General features: G+C 46.5%; 1 protein-coding gene across 1 annotated transcript in view; it reads right to left on the bottom strand.

Annotated features, from left to right (window-relative positions):
• Window positions 1–346: 346 nt before the first annotated feature.
• The window catches only part of LOC142557316 (protein obstructor-E-like), a 35,348-nt gene continuing 13,408 nt past the window's right edge, over window positions 347–22,286 (bottom strand). Inside the window, exons 2-5 of the mRNA XM_075669058.1 lie at window positions 16,664–16,855; window positions 12,776–12,964; window positions 9,668–9,881; window positions 347–573 (exon numbers count right to left, since the gene is read on the bottom strand). Of these exons, the coding sequence (XP_075525173.1) occupies window positions 504–573; window positions 9,668–9,881; window positions 12,776–12,964; window positions 16,664–16,855 (665 nt within the window). The 3' untranslated portion in view covers window positions 347–503. The remainder of the gene's footprint in view (window positions 574–9,667; window positions 9,882–12,775; window positions 12,965–16,663; window positions 16,856–22,286) is intronic.

The following is a 22,286-nucleotide window of genomic DNA, read 5'->3' as shown; positions in this document are numbered from 1 at the left end:
CTCTTCCGCCGAGGTCGGTCGAATGAAAACTGTCCACCGGACCTTCCGAGGCAGAGTGGCAGCTGAGAGGCAAGTCAGTCAGCGGAAAGGGGAAGAGAAGTGTTCGAAATTAGAAGTGATAAGAAGTTTTAGGACGCTTCTTGATCTAGTGACCACATTGATCTTGTGACTTGCCTTGTCGGCTGCTTACAACCCGTACGAACAGTACGCGGTGCCGGCACCCGCAGCAGGAATTTCCGGTAAGAGTTTAGTTAGAACTTCACTGAGAACGATTCATTTAGAAAGTGTTGGCCGACATCAATGTGGGCTTGAAAATTTATAGGCTCACTAATGAAACGACGACAGCTTTATTTCACGAAATTCCCATTTTATTCCAACTTTCCAGCTCCTCGCAGTACATCCATGGACATGCAGAAAAAGGGCGCGACTGAAGGGAAAACGCTGTGTACAGTTTAATGAGTCAGGAAAATGCAATCAAAATGATCTAGCCAAATGGTTCGCTTTCATCGTCCCTGGCGCCGAAGCGTTTGGCGCTTGTTGAAAGGGTCCTCCTGTGCACCGTAGTAGTTCTCACTGAAAAACAAAAAAAAAAAAAAAAACGGAAAAAACAACAACAGCGGTTATCGCTTAGACATGAAGACCCCGTTATGTTTTATAAGCTGTTTTGTATTAGGCCCACTGTTCGGTAAGAATAATTCTGATGTCATTATGTGGCTAGAGTATTGGTTATATTTCGCTTATCCTTACCGTTGACCGATTTGCAAGTTGGAGGGAGAAAATCAGAACACGCGGCATTGCAGTGTTGGTACATACGTAATTCCAAAGTAATCGTGCTGGGTATAGAAATGAGTTTCATATCTGTATGTGCAGAAAACAGTTGCTTTCCGCAGTAAAACTGCTTGCACGAAGTGCGGTCTCTTTTGTGGATGACCGTTTTAGATAAGTACCTCTGAAGTTGATCAGCGAGAGTGCTGGCTGTAGTGGAGGTCAGTCTGATGCGCCACACAGCTCATAAGATTCCTTCGAGCGTCCAAGTCACCCAGTGCATTCTGTTGTCGCCACTGTCATTTTACTCTTTAACTATAGCTGTACTAAGTGCCTCTGTAATAGTGTTCTAAAACAAGCAGTAAGGAGCCATGCCCTAATTTGAAAATGTTCACAAAAACAGGTAAGTGGCTGAAGCAAAGCTATTCTAATGTCCTATTTAGGACAGAGCAGTGACTGCTGTGAATTATACTACCTGAATCCCCTGCAAAGGTAATATCATCTATTTACCGCTTTAAGGGCGTAGTTTGCTAACGTTGATGTAGTCTCCAATCTTTTAGGCACTGGGAGAACTTCTCTGTTGCCTCTTTCTTTAGAGGAAACAAAAGTCGTGAGGTATACCCAAAGGCGCCGACTACGGGGGAGCTCTGGGGCCCGCGCCACCTCCGGAGTTTTCCGAGGTGGGCAGGGGGGGGGGAAGTGCTGAGCCCCCCTAACCCTAACGTGTCATTGCCAAAGCTTTGTCACCCACATCATTTGAGGTTTCTTTTGACTTGCCTCGGCCTTTTCACTTAAAATGTTATTGTGGCTGATAGCTTATATATACTGCATCATTGTTGGCGCTGACGTGCCTGGATTTTAATTCATACTTTGCTTTATTTCTGCAAATCCTGACAATAGGAGAACAAGCGCATTAGAAGTACCAGCGGCGGCTGTCTCATCCGTATTTTCTCACTTCAAGAATGTTTTACAATTCCACAAAACGCCATGCACATATACAATATACTTAAATATATACACAGGACAAAGTTGATTATATTTTTAAAGTGAAGGAGGTAGCCAATTAACAATTATTTTTAAAGGTATGAATAGCTTATGTCTAGAGAATGAATATGTTGCTGTATGTTCACGTCGCTTCAAAATGCTTTGCGTGATTTTTTGATCCAGAAAAAAAAAAACCTGTAGACTTTAGTGACCCCTTCGGCAGAGTCTTTTGTCAACAGCGTGTGAAATGCACGTCAATGATGTGTGTCTCAGTACCGCTTCTCTTTCCAGTAAGCTAAGCTAACGACTCATTAAAAAACACTTCTAATAATTTACAACATTTATTAGGAATGGAAACATCGTTACTTGCATGCAGAGGTCATAAATACATACAGGGTGTCCCAATTAACCATCATGCACCAAGATTAAAAACGTAAGGCAATGCGTTACTTGAAGAAAACCTAGTGCATATTGTTTCCTGTATAGTGGAGTAGCTGTCTGTAATGTTTTCGGTACTGATATTTAATAAGATAATTGTACTTAATTATCTAACTCGAGACGTACTGTCATCATTATCAAAGTGTCAATGAGACATTTGTAAGCATAGTGAAGGGACACCTAACTGCGGTGTATTCAGCGACGTACTAATTGTGTAGAAATTTTTTCGGACTGATAAATACATCCTGCGAAATATGGCGAATACCACGTGACTGCGCTCCCATCCGCATCATAAAGCAGCGCCAGCGAAAACGAAATGAAGGAAATAAAGAAAAAAGATCACCACCCAAGCACTCCGTACAGATGGTTAACCAGCAAAGCTGAAACGTGCGGCCCCGGTGTTTATCACTGGGTTAATCCCGATGGTTCATTAAATGACGGCTTGGTGGGCTGCCGGATCCTCGGTACGCAGTTGCTGCTTGCGCTCGGATGCACGAGCCTGTTCTTGTGCCCGGGCTGCAGCATCGGTACGCCGTAGACGAGCTCGCTTCCGGTTCTGCTCGCGGCATTGCTGATCGAAAGCTGCCTGTTCCTCAAGAGTACGTATGACGCGTGGCCTACCCTTTTCGGAGCCGGAGAGAAACTGTAGCGCGCCCGCTAGGCTGCGACGGAGAGCAGTGACGTCACTACTGGCGCAGCCAATCGCGCGCCTCTCTTTTTCTTTTTTTTTCTTTCGTGCATTCGCATCGGGTTGCGCCGGAGGAGTTTTCGGTGTACAGGCAATGGACGAATCGGCTAGCCATGTACAGCTTTGCTGTAAAACATCGTGTTCCAGCTAGTGCCTTATCTGCCGCGCTTCTGCCGAAGTAACACATCGCGTTTGGTGTTAGCTGGAAACAAGCTGTGATAGCTGTTGTCTTAGCGCAGATAAAGTGCATGGATGCTTCTTTTTTTTTTTAGCCAGGAAACCTATCACCACAGAAGCGAATAGACAACATCAGTGCAAATGTTTAAATGTGCGTCTTGTTTAGTCCCAGTCGCATGTCTTTCTCTGATGAGCAGAAGCTAAAAATGATCCTTGCCTTGGGAGCTGCAAATGACAACAAGAGGAAGGCTGCAAATACATATCAGTCATGGAAGTGTGGAGGTAGACCAAACGCATCGATTATCATCAGATATTATGAAAACCTGAGACAAACCGGCAGTTTCCAAAAACAGCGGGGGAGGACTCCATCTTTGAGTTCTAACCTACGCACGGATGTTCTAGGATTTATTGCCTCAAACTCTCGTGCTAGCCTGCGGGACGTTGCTGCCCAGGTACCAATTTCCAAGTCATCAATTTGGGAGATTCTAAACGACGGCACTTCACCCGTACCACCTTAACCCGTACCAATGCTAGGAAGATAGGGACCTGTAGAATCGTCTAGACTTCTCGAATTGGGTTCTCACAAAAGCCGATGAGTCACTGAACTTTTTGAGCAACATTATGTGCACAGATGAAGCAAATTTTCATAGAAACGCCCAGATAAATTTGTATAATGCATACTGGGTAAAGCGCAATCGGCACCAGTACCAATGTTCGTTCAGTGTGTGGTTCGGAATTTATGCCGGTGCTATAATCGGTCTCATCTTGACCACACACTGACTGGACAGCGTTACGTGGATGAAAGAAATCCTTGAAGTGGTGGATGAGTTTCTCAGCGAAGTCTCGCATTCACGTCTTCGACGTCTGTGGTGTCGGCAAGATGGTATGGTATCAGCCAGCAGACACCAGCAGCCGAGCCCGAAACTGGCTGGATGTGACTCATGCGCACTAGGTTGGAAGGCACGGGCCTGTAAATTGGCCGGCTAGGTCACCTGACTTCTCTCCACTCGGTTTCTCACTTTGTAATTATGTGAAAGGTCGTGTTTACGTGATCGAGACGGACGTCAGATGAGCTCAAGGCAATGATAACGGATGTCTGCCGTAGAATTCCAGCGTCGGTCATCAAGAAAGGCACAGATGTGATAACGCGGACTCAGTACTGCGTAGCTGCGGAAGGAGACCTATTCGAAAACGTCCTCTAGGCAGCAGCTGGTGTTCAACGGCGCTTAGAATTCATTGATAATAAGGACAAACTGAAAGCTGATGTTTCTTTTTTATTTTTTTCCGTACAGACGTCTCGATTGCCAATCCGGGTCATTTGTAAGTGGTACATTTACTTGAACGCATCGGTTTTGCCTTTTGTCTACACGTGGGTCGCTTCCCGGTCTGTTTATTTCAGTTTTATGTTTTTGCGACGAACCTGTTTTTGCAGCAGGTATACACTCTCATTAAAAATAAAACCGTCACTTCAATTTAGCTGTGGTTCGAAGCAAGTTTCTGGCACGAAATATAGCCATATAGCTGATGCGATGCGCGCAGAGCCGGGATTTTGAAACATTATATGCCCATTACTGCTTTTCGCGTTTCGTGCTTGGTCAGAGTGGCGCTTTGGCCGCGTTATCAAGGGGATTTTGTTATCAATGTGATCGGTCGGCCTTAGGAGACGAATAATAAGTGTGACGTAGAAATGAGAGGAAGAAATAGCTGCGAAGCCGAGAACGCTGTTGTTGGTGCCCCTTCTGTACCATTATCAAGGTGATGCGCTGTCCCTTCGGCTTTGCGACAGGCAAAGCAGTTGCTTTGCCAGTCGCAAAGCTTATTTGGGGGCGTTGCTTTATGATGCGGTTGGCCCATTGCAGTCACGTGACATTTTTCATATTTCGTGAGGTTTGTTTGGCAGTCGGAAAAAATTGCACGCAATTAGTACGACGTTGGAAACACAGCAGTTAGATGTCAGATGCCTTATTGACAGGTTGATCATTCTCAAATTAGATCATTGTAATTGTCGAATTAAATTTTAGGAACGGGAGAATTACTGGTGGCTACTCCCCTGTACTGCAAACAATATGAACTAGGTTTTCTTCGAGTAACGCAACTGCTCTTTCTTTAAGTCTTGGTGCTTGATAGTTGGGACACCCTGTATAATTCACTCAGTAACCGAAATGAGGCCAAGCCGGATTCACTCGAAATCAGAATCAACAGCAGTCATGCGCAGGAGTGCTTATACAAGAACTCACAGAAAAAAAAAAAAGACAGAGAGAGGCTGCAGTTTCGCCGGAAAGGCGAAGTAGCATTAGTGATAGCGAAGTATACGGCAATTACACGAAGGAATATAATATAATAATATTTGGGGTTTTACGTGCCAAAACCACTTTCTGATTATGAGGCACGCCGTAGTGGAGGACTCCGGAAATTTTGACCACCTGGGGTTCTTTAACGTGCACCTAAATCTAAGCACACGGGTGTTTTCGCATTTCGCCCCCATCGAAATGCGGCCGCCGTGGCCGGGATTCGATCCCGCGACCTCGTGCTCAGCAGCCCAACACCATAGCCACTGAGCAACCACGGCGGGTACACGAAGGAAGAGAGACACCATATTCTTGGTGGTGGGAGAGGACTCAGGCTGTGAAATCGAACTGTCTGCTACTATGAGCTAGGTCTCATAAATTCTCATATAAGGCCGTCACTTCAATGAACAATTCTTCGAAGTCACACGAAGTTTCTGCAAGTGCTAGAAATTATATATATATATATATATATATATATATATATATATATATATATATATATATATATATATATATATAATGTGTGGGGTTCGGTAAGCTGGTCGGATCCCGGAAAAATGAAAACTTTCCGCCTATGGGTATACCTGTGAACATATTCCAGTTTTCCCAATAAAATACTGTTAAATGTTTTCTTTTTTTTTCATAAAGACCACTTCTGGACAAACCAAGGTAGGGCGAACGCCAATTACGCTATTCAACAGAATAACGTCCCAAATTTGGGTTATGTGCGAGGTTTGAATAGGAATGCAATGTTTCTGAAATTTCTGAAGGCGTGAAAAAAAAATTAAGTAAGCGCGAAAAAGCTACTTTATAAAGCTGTCAAGAGGTCGGAAACAATATTCTAAAATATTGTATAGCACAGCAATCTAGAAGTAACTAATATTATATAGCACAGCAATCTCAAAGTAACTGTAGGTGATGGCCATGAAAGGAGGTGTTTCCCCTGGTTGACGCAAAACGTTGCCATGTGCAATATTTACCTCAGCTTTTTCACTCGTTCAGATATACTTTGTGCTTTGGAATTCCCATCTGTCAAACCTTAAAGTGCTCTTTCACTCCTTTAGTGAAGAGAGGCTGGTGCGTTGCCTGCGCACTTGCAACTTCTCTCCTTCCTTTTTTTTAAAAGCAGCTTCTGTGGACGACGCGTTCGTTGTTACGTCGTCAATTTTATGTTGCGAGTTGCCCATGGTGATACCGAGGTCCAACGTCACGGTGTATTAAAATGTATTGAACGGTTGCTAAGGACCAGCTATGAGGACAGTCCGTTCTGGCACCTGCTAGCGGTTTGCGTACTACATAAGAGGTACACCCTAACTTGGGCAATTTAACGTCTCAAAATAACTCGAGGGCCATGAGAGACGCCGTAATGTGGGGCACCGGATTAATTTTGACCACCTGAGCGCTCTTGGACGGGCACCCAAACTACGGTAAAAGAACGTGTTTTTTTTTTTTTTTTTCGTTTCCACGCGGCTTCCGCGTTTCGCGGCAGAGAATCCATTGCGCGATCTCGCGTTCAGCCTTGTATCAGGTACGTACCCAGGATTTTTTTTTCGGGGGGGGGGGCACCCCCAGGCAACCTTTCTATGGAAATAAAGGGGGGAGGGGCTTTTACTAGTACAAATGTAAATAATGTCCACCATACGCCATAAAGACGCGTAAACCTGCAAAAGAGAGTTGAAATAAGGTGTACCTCACAGGTACGCCTGTGAGATACATCTCTCCTTTGCTTGGCAAGAAAGCAACCACATCAAACAGATTCGCGCATGAAAGAAGCGCAGGAAGAACACTGCCAAGAACTAGTAAACAAGCGAAAGTGTAAAATAAAGATTTCGAGTAGCGTTTTTTAAATTAGCTCTGGAAGAATTATATATATTATATATATATATTTATATTTGCGGAACAATCACAGTTCTTTTGGATCCCTCGTTTACTGCTCTACCAATTTAAGTGCCAAAACCGACTCGTGTTGTTATTCGGGAAGTTGCGTAACGATGCGTGGTCACCAGTCCCGTACAACCGCGTAGAGCACAGGACACTGCGGTTCTATACGTACTGCGCCCACCGCGGAAGGTTAAAAAAAAAACCCACATAAGCATATATTAAAATGGCTACATCAGACGGCTTCACTGATAACTGTGGAAACGTCATTCAAAACACACGGAATTATTCTCCACTTCCGGCCGCGTTTCCTCTACTTCCTTTTTAAATAAAAAGATGTTGATCCATAAACATTTTCACAAACTACAGTTAAATTTGTTAATTTTCGCTTTTCCTTCCTGTTTGGCTGTTGCCTTGGCTCTTTCCCTTAGTAGATCGCTTAATTTCTAAACTCCTTGCGACTCTTGTTTCCATTTGCCAATTTTGCACGAAAAGTGCTGTACAATTGGGGAAAAGCTACACGAGCTAGCGCGTGACAGTCATATTGCTTCTGGGTTTAACGGTTATTGCAGGGTCTGATGATGGACGCTGTTTCGCATTATTTTATTTGCCACCTTATCTAACCCATATCACGGGTATGTGGTTCCGAAGATATGCCAGCGTCGCGGCGAGCCGTCACTCGAGGAACTAATGAAGTAAAAGGAAAAGTTAAACGCAACTGGCGTTTTTTCCGGCCGCAACTCGTTCCACGAGCATACAGATCAGCTAACTACGAACCGAACCCCTTTCCTGTTCCCTGGATCAGGCTAAACAAAGAAGCTTGAACTAACTAAGCAACAGCGATGTACGTGATCGTTGACTAGATGGTGGCAACTGAACTCCTCTCGAGTTAATCGCGCGGGCATCGAATCGATGAGAAAACTGGCCTTCACACCCCAGGAGTGGCGATAACTACCTCCATCCAAAAGGAGGGAAGAAATTGACAACCATTGTACTCTTGTGAAGATGAAATGGCAGCGAGAGCTGATGACAGTCAAAGCTCTCAAACGAAAAGCAAAGTGCTTCACCTCCGCCGCGGGTCGGCCCCAAGTTAGTGCAGTGCCGGGCCGACCCGCGGCAAAGGTGAAGCAGGCATGAGGCACTCCCCATACGTGGGCCGATCCCGAAGATAGTGCAATTCCGGGCCCATCCGCGTTGGTGGTGAAGCAGGCGTTGAGTGCTCCGCATACGTGGGTCCATCCCGAAGGTAGTGCAATGCCGGGCCGAGCCCCGGCGGAGGTGAAGCAGGCGTTAAGCACTCCCCATACGTGGGCCCGTTCCGAAGATTTCTATGGGCGCGTTACAGGTTTCCGGGCTCATAGGGGTATGTGCCATTGAGCTTGGACCATTTCTGCACTATCACCAGGATCGGCCCACATGATAATGTTTTCTGTTGACGGATGCCGAAAAAACTACGGAAGGTTAGTCACATACAGCTTTTGCTGTAAAAGGCAGCAAAATATTGACTGCGGAATAGATTGATTTGTCGGTGCTTTAGGAATATGTGTGAGGAGTGGTGGCATGGGCGGGGAGGGAGGGTATGTCGCGTAATTGCGAGGGGGGGGGGCGGCCCTCCCCTTTTGGGTACGTGCCTGCCTTGTACGTTACATGGAACAGCTACTGGCGATATTTTTCCTAGCTATGCAATGGTCCCATTTTTGTGCCACTGGTGTAAAAGCTAAAATGAAACTATGGGATGAAGCGCTTAGTTGGCACCTGGAAAAGAAACTACGGCGTACCTATTGAAGACTGCTGCTGCACACATTTGCCTGTCTCGTAAATAACGCGTACCTTCGTGATTCCTGAAAGTAAGGGCTAATTTTGTTCATCGGGCTGGCACAAATGTTCACGAAGATAGTATACAGAACGTCTGACTCACCTTTGGAAGCTAGCTAGCTTTTGCTGAATCGCGGTGAATTAGAGGATTACATACCGAGACTGACCTTTCTGTCGTTTTTCATCCGTAAACGTCGGATCTTTCGTCTAACGATAAGCGATGAATGTCAAACTTGCTGCCAAGGAAAGTTATGAACTTTGACGATATCGCACACCACTTGACATCATAAATATTACAGGTAAAATGATAGTTGACATGCACGTCTATTCTGAAAAAGTGACGCATACCAGCGTAACACGATTTACCTCCACACCGCCTCATTTTATTGGGTAAATTTTTTACTCTGTTTCTTTTTCCGCTTTTTATGCTCAGGAAGGGAAAGAAAGCGAGAGAAAAAAAGCCTTTTCCCCAAGAATTCACTTTTTTCCCCTTGGCCAATGCATCGCTTGACTTGGAATGAAACAAATCGGGAATAAACGTGGCGTAAAAGCCTTCGCGTCATCCATAGACTTTACGCAGAGGAGTTGTAATTGCCAAGAAGGTCATTGCTTCAGCAGATAGACGGCAACCTACCAGCCGGGCACGTTGACGGGGTCGTCACAAGTTTTGGTGGAAGGGTTGAAGACGGTGCCGGCATCGCAGGAGAGGAGACGAGGAAGTCGCTTGCCGTAGTACGTGGCCACGCACACGAAGTGCTTGGCGCAGTCGCGCGGGTGCGCGTACGGAGGGTTCACGAAGTCCTGTAGCTCGTATGCTGTCGGCTCAGGACACTGGAAGCCCAGGTACGCTGCAGGAACATTAATGGCACATGAATTTCGCTCACAGTTCGCAAGCAGCGCTACTCCCTCATTCGCGACTGGAGTGCGACACATTCATGGATCTGATATTCTGTTTCTAGTGGTATAGAGCGACTAGGGGGGGGGGGGGGGAGGAACGTAGTCGCTTTCTAGAGCTACAACTAAGTTTCAGAAAACTTTCAGAAAATTTCACACTAGATCGCTGATGAAGTTCTGAATAGTGAATTACAGGGCCCCTCTATAGTAAGAAGAACGTGAAGCTGGAGATTTAAAGGATCCTCCAGCGTTAACAAAATTGAACGAACACTGAAACTGCAATCTGACTTTCCTGCAGGGTCTCTGTGTAACGCACCAAAGCTAACCAATGAACGCAGACTCGAGCACTAAACCTGCAAGCTGAATGTGACACCAAACAATACACGGGGCACCAAACCACTCAAGTAACTTTCATACAGCATTAAATTCCATAATTATTAAACGCCACAACAGCAGCGCTGGAATGTCAGGAAGTGTAAAGCGTACTTCCAGCGCCACGAAGCCCGCTGTTACACGTAACGGCCAGCTTCTTTATTATTACTTTTTTTTTTCGATACTCTTTTGTGATGGGCCGGATACTTGTACAGACATGTGTTTGTGACTATATATACTAAATCGCCCCTTTGGAACCTATCCAAATCGCTATATAACCACACCCATAGATAACCTTGGGCTCATCAAAAAGATATATGACACTTCAGGCGACTCTCTTAGGAGGTGCATAATCGTAAGAGAAGATTGTCTGCATCACTACTGCGTATGGTAACACTTCTAAATTCTAGTTTCTGCGACGCGTTCACGCGTTCAAGTCGTGTAGCAGGCTTACAGTCGGAAGATCGGGTCGAAGGTTTCGTTGTCTGCCCCCCTCCCCGCCGCCCCTGCAGTAGCAAACTTGAAACTGTGGACGTGCTTACGCTTCATTATCTTAAATAACTTGCCATATGAAACAGAGTTATGTTGCGCAGCTTTTGGATGTGATACAACGCTGTCAGAGCGTAGTAATTATTAATAGAAATAATAGATAAAAGATGAATGAACATAATTGTAACACAGAAGGGAAAGCTCTATCAAGGACTGGAATACAACTTTTCTTCTTTTTTTTTTTTTTTTTGCAAGAGCAGCAAAAGCCGTTTCCAATGCAGTTTGATGCAGAGGCTGCTCATAACATATGCTTTCTTTTTTCCTAACTAAGCCAACTGCGAAAACTGCCAATATGATTGCGGCTAAGGCAGCCTAAAAAAGGCGACAAAAAGGCGGCACAACGGAAAAAAATTCCTGGCGTGGCGATAAGGTCGCCAGGAAATTTAAATAAATTCCGTGACTTCCGTGCTCCGAAAGCTTTTGCAGTCGGCTGCACATGTGCAGCCCTGTTTCTGCGCTGTACATCAGAAGGGCGTGATGGTGGGAATCCTACTGCCAGGAATTTTAATCCGGTGGCTTCGTGATATAGAGGCACACTGATTTGAGGTGGCAACGTCGAACACTTATTAGGCCAGGTGCCGCATTTTGTAAAATATTTTTGCGTTCTCCAAAATGTTTTTGCCCTTCGCCACTGGTTCACACTAAGCCGTGCCCTCGCTACTGCCGGGATCAGCCACTCGGTGGAACGGTTGATAAGAAGTGAATAGAATCGGAGGGAAATAGTCCTTACAACATATGGCACCTGGCACCACAACAGACCCGGTATAACGTAAGGATTCCTTCCGGTCGATTCTATTACTTTCTTATCCACCGTTCACGGCTGGCCGATCCCGTTGATAAAGTGGGTGGAATGGCGCTCGGACCATTGACGAAGCGCGAAAAGCAATAGCATCGGAATACAATCGTTACTTTATCCCGGCCCTCAGTTGTTTAACGGTGACACTTGATTCAGGAGCTGTGTAGTACGGACAGGTTCGATCAAATGGTCTATGGAGGCATCGTAGCCAAGCGTACGGCCCCACGCGGAGCCTCCGCATCGCCTCACCCACCTAACGGCCTGGGAGGTCTAAACCACGCCGCAGAATGAGATCTCGTGCTGCTTGGCGGGATAGTCTCCCCGTGAATGAGAATATCGTCCTGAGACTCCCTTGAGACGCCATTTTATAGGTCAACTCCTTCTCTGGTGAATTGCAGAAAAGTGCGGCTTGCTTGCACCAATTATGTGAAATATTTTTATTTTCTTCTTTTTTGTCAAGGTGGTTGTGTTATCCAACCGTCCTGTCAATCACCTCCCGCATTCGGGCGGCCCCTAATCATGATTACACGCGTCATTGATTTTCGAAGCTATCTTTTTTTTCCCTCAGTAACTTTTAATCGATCGATTGACTGATTGATTAATTCTGGATAGGAAATGTTGCCAACGAGTACAGTATGTCGCCGACTCCTCCACAACGTTAAACTGTTAAATGAACCAACTTTTGATTTGAGTGTCCAGATTTGTTCGCTTTCGCTTCATTTTTAGACCGCCAAGCAGCGTAAACGAAAACTTCTATGTGAATTTTCGTTTTTTTTTTTGTAATAAAACTTTAACTGAGAATCAGTTCTGCGTCATGTGTTTTTTTCCTTGCCTCTTGTCTTCATACCTCGCATTGTTTTAAATATGTCACCACACAAGCTCGGCCAGCTGTTCGTATACTTTTGTGGGATTGTTGCATGCGCGGTATGCTGTACGGACCCCACGATGAACGAATGCTCTTGGTGTAGTAGAGGAAGTCTCGCACAATTAACAGCTTTCCTTTTAGCCTAATTCACCGCCACCAATCCCCGCGGACAAGTTAATCAGCTGTGCGTTGAAAGTGATGCACTTGGATGTAAATGCGACGAGCGCGTCTGTGCATAATTTGAAAGAGAATGCTTAACAGGTCACCTTCGGCGTCGCAGCGCTCCACCAGGTCGGGCCAGTCGCAGATGCCGCGGCGCTCGTTGAAGGCCAGTCCCTCGGGGCAGTCGAAGGGGAAACCGTGACCGTCCACGCAGTTGTAGAACTTGCCGCAGTTGGTCTCGTCCGCGTACATGCCCCAGCGACGGGGGCAGTTGCCCACGCCCTGCGCCGGTTCTGCAACAGCGGCACACGCGCGACTCCAAGCTCAGGGCGAGCCACGCGAGCACAACCATGCATGCACGCCCACCAGAACTCGACCGCCGTGGGCAACCCACATGTGTTCGCTACGCACTGAAAAGGGGGAGTCCTTTCTCCCTTCCTACTTGAAGCAGAATTCCTTCGCAGCTACAAAACAAAGGGAGGACACGCAGCGCGGTCAAGGCCACAGAATTCATTGCCTGCTCGCTGCTTGCTTCCACCCCAAACAATGACCTCATTGATTCAAACACGACCGTACCATCCGTTTCTCCCTCGCGCACCTTGCCCTTTCACCAGCGCGAGCCGGCAAACAAGAAGCGAGCTAAGTAGCATTGCTTTTCTAATAATTTAGTACGCTTTAGACCGGATGCTTCTGGTTTCTTCGTGTAGCCGATGCGTGACCACTATCGTGTCCTTTTGTTTCTTCTTCTCCGTTCACCCTAAACATGCAGGGGGAGATCATATTTTGGCTTGGACAAGCGCTTGGCATCCGTGACCGCTGACACCTCTGTGCTTCGTTACTCGTGGACTGCGTTCACTGTATAGTAATTGCCCCCGAAGACCTTCGCCGCTCAGGGTCTTCCCGCGGATTTTTCGCAAGCGCGGACTGGGTGCCGAGTTCTCTGGCAATTAGCCTGAAGTATCGGCTTGTGGGTCCACGTTCACCAACATGTTTACACGCACGCTTCCCTTTTTTTTTTTGTCTGCTCTTTTCTTCAAAGTACACATTTCCGGCATGTTCCTTTTTTATATAGTAATGTCAGACCACCCCCCAACTAAAGCTACAAGAAATAAAGAGCAGGCAATAATAACACGTGCCGTACTTTCGCCTTTGCAACTGTTGTGTATACTACATCGCAAGATGTCAGCAAAAAGACGACGAAGAAAAATAAATACGTTCGCTGCTTCGCTGGCATGCTGCTTTTCAGACAATGGACATCACTCAACAGAAACTTTCTTGTTCACGTAATTAAAGGGAAAATCTGCTTGCGTACAACGAATTTTGAAGGCAGCCTCGATCCGAAACATTCCTATACGAAAAACCCATGTGGCCATGACCGCCGCATGCAATGATACCATATGAAACATATATATATATATATATATATATATATATATATATATATATATATAAATTCGTATGTTCCCCGCGATGTCTTTTCGGAATAAATGAGGAGATTTATGGGGTTTACGGGGTTTTCTGCGATGCTTTGCAAGGGCTTATTATTACCGCTTGCGCTCGTCATTTTTTTTTTTGCACTATCAGCGATTTTTGTTGTTAGGAAAATTGTGTGAAGGAATTCAATCATTGAAAGGGCTAATGGATTACATCTCTATTATTCGCTGCTGTTTAATACCCGTTAAACCGTTTCTCTGTTTTGTCTTCCGTGCTTTATTGTTTAATTGCCTGGTCAGCTGTCGAATTCACACAGTTAGGAACCAACACAACCAGTTTAGCATCATCTTAGTCCTATGCAATCATATCCCAGTGCGAATCTAAGTGCTGGACGTGTCTGTGATGGAAATAACGCACGGCGCTCAATGCTTTTTCTGTACCAAAGGGCTTTGATATGTTTGTCAAAACTATAGTTCTCGAGCTGGGTAATTAATTACTAGGAAAACCCAGCATTGACTATTCGCAGTGCGCTGTTGCGTTTTGCCGGCGTCACATACAGGCACAAAACACGAACACCTGTACGAATGCTGGCGCAGCGGATAAACTTATGTAACACAAAATTCAGAAAGTCGTTGAAAGCACTTTCAACCAGGGAGCCTGTTAAGAAACGCTATCATGTACGGAGGTCAACCAACAAGTCTCTAGATGCGCATAATATGGTACAGCGGGCGACAAACCAAACGATGGGTCGACGGTGCCCGACACTGTCAGCATTCGGTCGCGTCACAAAATTATTCTCTGTGCGAACAGATCACAGTAACAGCGCGGTGTCGATTGAAATAACAGTACTATTAAATCAAGCTTCCGGACCAACTCGCCTAGCATTCGATATGGGACACAGCTTCTCGAAAAAGCATTCCCCGTCAAGATTGCGTGCGTTTACGCGTCGACGATATGCAACGTACCCAATAGCAAACGTTTATGAAAGGCTGAAAACATACACGAATTACACTGTTATTTCAAGCCTACAGTCATTGCTCGTGAGGCTGAATGGTTTCTTTTACTGCTAAGAGCAGGTCGCTACATTGTGCTCATTTCTGCACTGTGGCATGATTTCGTTGCGCCTTACACATTATATATTTCCTTGATTGAGACTCAAGCTTCTGTCTGATGTGCACAATAGCCATGTTCTTTTCCTTGCCTGCAGAACAATGTTATACCTGTCCATTAGAAGCTGACTAAGTGTCGGCTCTGAAAGCGCTGGAATTGTTGAATCTGCATGTGCTACACTGAATCACCACACGGCCTGCAGGCAGCGAAGGCTGTTGTGAACTGTAGCTAGATAACGAAATACGAAATGAGAACGCGTTATCTACACAGTTCTAGGTACGTAGAATAAATGTGCATCTGGCTTAGAGGGGCCAACGGCCCACTTCGTACTTACTTCACCCAGCACGGAAGCAGCCACATCGTCTGTTCTGACTTGATTTACTTTTGCGCGTTTACTTTTCACATTTGAAAGCATCCGCGCATTCCTTGTTGGGCTTCGGACTTAGTAATTTACAACTTTACAAGAACATACGTTTTCTTAATCTTCGATTACATCGAGACGAGAGACTGAAGTGTCCTCATTTTGGTTGTCAAAGGGCACATGCTCAAAGGTCAAACACCTGTTAAGAATCTTCTCACAACATATATAAGATTACTCGTTTGCCTTCAGTGGTCGCAGTGTGCCATGCCACCGGCGCACCGAGCTGGCTGACCAGGCGTCAATAGTCTGTAATGCTACGTGACCACCTCCTACCATTTCCGTTATGCAGCGAGGAAGCCTGCTTCAAGCTCAAAGTCGCGCTGCAAAGCGTATGCTTTGTATTCGTCGCATTAAATGATTATGTAATTAATCAGCTGATTAGCTGTCGAGTAAGAGAGACAACACAATAATTAGCGGGTTGGTATCTCTCAATTAAATGAAACGAATAATTTTTTTTTTGTCAGTATACTCTCTTAAGCGACAACCACGTTATGTGAACATGTATCCATCATATTATAGTCGTAGTAATCGTCCGCGCACATGCAGTGGGTTCCCGATACTGTTCACAGTCTGTGACGCAGTCCGCGTGCCTTATTAAAAAAGAAAAATAAAGACACAAGAATGCTTTCAAAGCCATCGGACAGGACTTTTCCTTTCTCCTCATTTTTTTCTACCTTTTATCTTTCGCTCAGTACAAGGTAGACTACCCCACACCCATTCTGGTTACGCTTCCCGATTTCCGCATATCTTATGACTGTAGGAAGCGAGGGCAAAGCATGCACAGGTAAAAGCGAGAGAAGATGGGGGGAGAACATGCATAGCCTGTACAACGCTGGGGAACCGCCATGAAGGGGCGGAGACAGTGAATTTCCTCGACAATATCCAGCAAGCTCATTTCGCTCGCTGGCCTGACACCCGGACGAGGGGCCTCGTCTCGGGAATAACGATGTTTTGCGGGCGTCTCATGGGCGAGGATCAATCCAGGGCTTGGCCTAAGGGATACTCGGGTACCTTTGCGGGGACTTACGCATGTATGGCCGGTTCTGGCAGTTGATGTCGAACGGAAGGTCGCAGCGCAGATGCTCGTAGCTGGACTTGTCATTGAAGACCAGCCCGTCGGGACAGAAACCTTGCACCACCGTGCCATTTCTGCACTCGTAGTAGCTGTCGCACTGTGTCTCGTGCGGGAAGTAGCCGTTGGTCGTGCACTGGCACCGGCCTGAAGAGCGGACGGTGCGATCGCACAGCGTTAGTGCGTATCTTGCGGACACAGCAGCACGAAAATAAGAATGGCCTCGCACGTCCTTTTCTGGTGCCGCGCATTGCATCATCGTCGCAATTCAAATGTGTATGCCGATTACCGGACTCATACTGTGCGCCGACCCCTGACTGCCGTGGTCTACACGACAATATAAAAACCGGTCCCAAGTGGCATTCCATTCGGGAAATTCATGTTACCTACCCGCTGCCAGTCAAGTCATATTCAATAGCAGAAAAGCAGCTCTCAAGACAGCGACTCAACACTTCGCCAACATAACTTCCACAACAGACTGTTGCTCATAACTGCATCCCTGCTGCCTCATGTCTTTTCTGGCACAGCATGCTTGCGGGAGTAAGAACGATAACTCAATTCCTTTACTTGTGTGACGCCTGAGAATTTACGGTACAAAAGAAAATAGCGCCGGCGATATTAGTTAACCTTGGCGCCTGTTCAGAACTCCTCGCATCTTCATCAAGTTAGGCTCCTTTACGGTGCTGGAACAAAATATGCCATTCTTTGGGGCAGCTATTGCACTGTGTTTGAACTGGATTGTCGACCTCGAAGCAGGCGTTCATAGTCCGAAAAAAGAACAAACAAATATGCAGAAGTATGAAAAAATACGGAAAATTATGAAGAAGTTAACTTCATAATTTTCTCAATGTTTCTTTTTTTTTTGGGGGGGGGGGGGGGGACGAACCGCCTGCTTTGGGGTCGACAATCCTGTGCAAACATAGTGCAATAGCTGTCCCAACGACTGGCATGTTCTGTTCTAGCACAGTAAAGGAGCTCAACATAATGAAGATGCGAGGAGTTTTGAACAGGCGCCAAGCTTAACCAATATCGCCACCGCTATTGTCTTTTGCACCGTAGATTCTCAGGCGTGACAGAAGTCAAGGAATTGAGTTGTAGTTCTTACTCTGCTCACTTAAAAAAGAAGAAGAAACGTTTAAAGAGGGGTTAATACATGGTGAAGAGAGGACGAACAGCGCAAAATATGGGACGAAGTGCAGGACGACACAGACAGCACTGCGTCTCTTAACTTTTGCGCGCTGTTCGTTCCCTCTTCTTTTGACAGCCTATTGGGTGAGAAAATTTCGAGCCTGATTTCAATACTCCTTGGTGCACCCTTTCAGCACTTATGTGCGTTCTGTAAAAGCGCTTGAAGGTTCTCCCTTCATTTTATCAATCGTGAAAAACCTTCACTTCAACAGGATGCGTCAGAACGTCTTCGCCTCTCCTCTGCATGCCTGTATTTGTTTGTCGAATTGCGATATTTACCTATAACGTACTGAAAAAGGAACGGACTCGTCACACTTCCGTTTAAACGGGCGAGACGCTGCCGTCAGTTTGCGATATGTACCAGATGTCAGACCTCATGGTTGATCGAGCGATTGAAGCTAGAGTGAACCTAGGCTTCGATCCCCCAATATAGCCCCCGAAATTTTTCTTCGTTTTCATGCTTCAATGGGGCGCTAACATGCTCGATACCCAAGCATGTAGCCCCAAGTATCCAAGAAGAGTTGGCCCTTGCACTATATCTCTCCATCACTGATTAAGCTCACACACGAAAAACGAATCCCAAGCTTCTCCTATAGAGTGAACGTGTCTGCTAATTGGCCGAACATCTTGAACGAGGGAATATCGCGAAAGACGAGGATGCAGAAGGCACACAACCACACGTAGCAATGTTAACAACTGAATTTATTGACACGAAGGACGTACAGGCGCTCTCAGAATAATTCGGAACGCAACACACGCGGCCGCTCGCCGACGGAGCGCGCCCGTGGAAAAAGTAGTACCATGGTCTGCGCGTGCGCGGTCTCCCTAGCGAGCAGGGTTGGCTCCCTAGTGCATCTAGTTTGGGTTGCGTTGCTTCAAAACGGTAGCCCTAGGTGCCCCTTAACGTTTTGTCAAGGGGGCTGGGCCGATGGTGTCCGTGACAAGCTGTGTCTGCGCATGCACTCGCGTTGGAGCATAAGCGCTCGTGTCTGCATGGTCGGGTGCTTGGGCGCCTTTGTTTTTCATTTTTCATGTGGGCCGTATTTATCATTTGCTCAAAACATTTATGGTAGGTGACCGTGACTAGCGCTGGCAAAGGGCGGCGTTTGCGTCTGATGCAACCGTGATGATATCGGCGGCTCGATTGATAAAGAGATGCGAACATATTTAAACAATGACAGTTACGCGAATTCCGCCTTATTACAATCGAGGCAACATGCCGAAAAAAGTGCCGATGAATGTGCGGAGAAATATTAAGCTCAGTTCACAAGATATACCTCAACATGAGATATGCCGCCTTACAGGAAAGTCTATAAGTGCGGTCAACCGAATAATCCAAGCATACAGGGATGAAGATGGCCGACTCAAAGATGCAGCACGATCGGGACGACACCGATGCATGTTGCAAGAGTCCGACCTTCTGATTGTTGCTGCAGCCGTTGCCGATCCTTTTTAGAGCACCCGCCAGATCAAGACAGCCCTCAACCTGCAAGCCAGTGAGGAAACAATTAGAAGGGTCATGCGAGAGGCTGGTCTTCGTGGATTTGTCGCGGCACAAAAGCCACACATTACGGAGTGCCAAAAACGCCGGCGCCTTGAGTTTGGCAGGGCATATGAGCGCTGGACGACTGTGAAGAATGGAAGGAAGTCATATTCTCAGATGAATCGACATTTTCATCTAGATGGGATTAAGAGCGCCGGGTATGGAGACCATACAACTGCAGGTATTTTCCTTTTCATTCTGACCTTTTAAGCACAAATTCTTCAGACGCGCAAGAGGTCTTTCATCTGAAAAGACCATTATCCATTGCCTCCTTTTCGTGTAGATATGAGCCTGAGTATGTTTCCGAGATCTACAACAGCGGCCACTCTGCCCTCAACGTTTGGGGAGCAATTAGCAAAGAGGGCCTCGGTCCGATAATCCGGCTGTCCCCATTGTTCACAGTTGAAGTTTACAGCGAAATTCAGGACTTCCACCTATTGCCATACGCTCTTGACGGGCCATTTAAAGATGGCTGCTACTTGTTCCAACAAGACCTGAGCCGGTGCACATGGCCAGAGCTGTGGAAAAACTTCTTAAAAATGTGGTGTTCGCGTTCTTTACTTGCCTCCGAAAGGTGCAGACTTCAATGTTGTGAACGTGTGGGGCACGATGAAGGAAAGTTTATCCAAGCTGAATCTTGGAGGGGCAAGTGCCGACGAGCTCTGGCTCGCCATAACGCGCGAGTGGAAGGGCTTTGGTGAGAGGAGGGACTTCGTAGATGCGCTCTGCGAGTCAATTCCACGCTGCCTACAAGCTGCGCTTCGCGTGGACATCGCGAGATGTTGATAGCAGAACATGACAAGCGCTTTAGACGAAACAAAGTTACGTTTCGATTCTTTTTGTTTTCTGTGGAGAAAATGAACCCAGTGTTCTTCCTGTTATTTATATTTACTATGTTCTCCTTATTATATTTTTTCATTCAGCTCACACAGCCTACCCTTGATTATCATTGTATATCCCCTCTGAGCAAAAGAAAATGAGTATGAAAATGAATATCTACACCAACAAACGCCGACACGCGATCAATACGTAAGAATACTCGCTTCCAATGATCCAGTTTCCGTGATTGATTGGCGCACAATATATGCGAACCACGTAATGTGGTGCGCCAATAAATGACTGGAGTCGTGAAGAGTTCATTAAAGTACCCTTCGAATGGATGGATGGATGGATAAAACTTTACTGGATCTATTTAAATGTGGTTGGGCCCCTAGACGTCCGGGAGCCCCCTGGCGGAGATCTCTAGGCAAGCACGGTCCACCAGCCAGAGCTGGTCATGCGAGCAAGTGGCCCGGAGAGCGGCCTCCCACGAGGAAAAGGAATGAGGTGGCCTCCTGTGCATGAAACTGGCCTTGAGGAACGTGCCGCGTTATTTCATTTTGTAAACTCTTTTATTGCCACTATCGCAGACACAACCTTTAAGAGGGGTCATGTATAAGTGGAAATTGTCCTCGTGTTACGAAGCCATTAGTACCACGGAGCGGGAGATAATTTATTAAGAACTAATACTTCGCAGGACAGGCTAACACGGTTGAAAAAATAGCGCAGCGAGGTCGTTGTAGCCAAGCCGCCTCACTAGCACGTAATCACGCAAAGCATTGCTATTATCTCCCACACGGGATGCAGACCATGGCGGGAATACGCTGCACGGCGTCCACAAGCCTTTATTTATAGATTATGGTGCATGCTGCGCTACAGACATTCATTCGCCCAGCCTCCCCTGCACAATGCTAAAGGGCACCTAGCGCTACCTTTTTGGAGCAAGACAACGCCAATCTAGAAACACTAGGGAGCGAAACTTGCTCGCTAGGGAGACTGCGCATGCGCAGACCTTGCCTGTATTTATCCGCCGGCGCGCTCCGCCGACGAGCAGCTGCGTGTCCGACGTTCCGAATTATTCTGGGGGCACCTGTACATACAAAAACGCTAGAGCGCATCGTCAATGCCATACAAAAACATAAAAGAATGTGAAGCCATGGCATGGCCACCCTTACAGGATGCTGCGTGCGCATGACGGAAGCGGGTCTCATGACAGGTTAGCCGATAAGTACGCAAGTTCTTTGTCAGATAGTATAACAGACGGCGCGCTCACACATTTTTCATTCAACGCTGCAATTCCGTGGGCCCCGATGATTTCACGCGTCATTTGGTTTTGGTTTTTGGCTGAAACGTCACATTTTTTCATTGACGACAGCACCCATACTGCTTGCAGTGAACGCCTAGATGACCACTGATGACTCTAGTTACATTGTAATGGTGCTCACGAAGCCTCTCACTTAAACAACGGCCAGTCTGGCCAACATACGCTTCCCCGCATGCCAAAGGGATGCGGTACACCCCATTCGCGACATATGGAACAAACGGCGTCTGCTGTTTCTTAGTGCAAGTGAAACTATACTTGGTAGAGTTCACTCTGTTACATAATTTGGACAACTTGTTCGGCGCGGTTAAAACTCTAACATTCGCGCACTGGCCTATCCATTTCAGACTGTGTGACAAGAGAGAGAGGGGGGAGGGAGGGGGAGAGGGAGAGAGAGAGATAAGTCGTAAAGGAAAGGTAGAGAGGTTAACCAGGCTGAGCCCGGTAGGCTACCCTGCACTGGGGAAGCGGGAAAGGGGATGACAATGTATGCAAGTAAGGTATCGCGGTGGTTTTGCGAAGCTGCTTTTCTTTTTCGCCACTGCTACTTCCTCGTTTGGCAAACTTTCTATTTTTGATTTCTTTCACGATTTTTTCGCGCGACAGAAGCGAGCGCGTGACGCGGGCACCCGGCGCCAATTAATCTAGCAACCTGAGCTTGGATGCTGTCGTGCTTACAATGTATGCACGACTTCTTGAGCGCGTTG

Source organism: Dermacentor variabilis, chromosome 1 (genome assembly GCF_050947875.1).
Source record: "Dermacentor variabilis isolate Ectoservices chromosome 1, ASM5094787v1, whole genome shotgun sequence".
Classification (NCBI taxonomy): domain Eukaryota; kingdom Metazoa; phylum Arthropoda; class Arachnida; order Ixodida; family Ixodidae; genus Dermacentor; species Dermacentor variabilis.
This window is presented reverse-complemented; position numbering and strand designations above follow the sequence as displayed.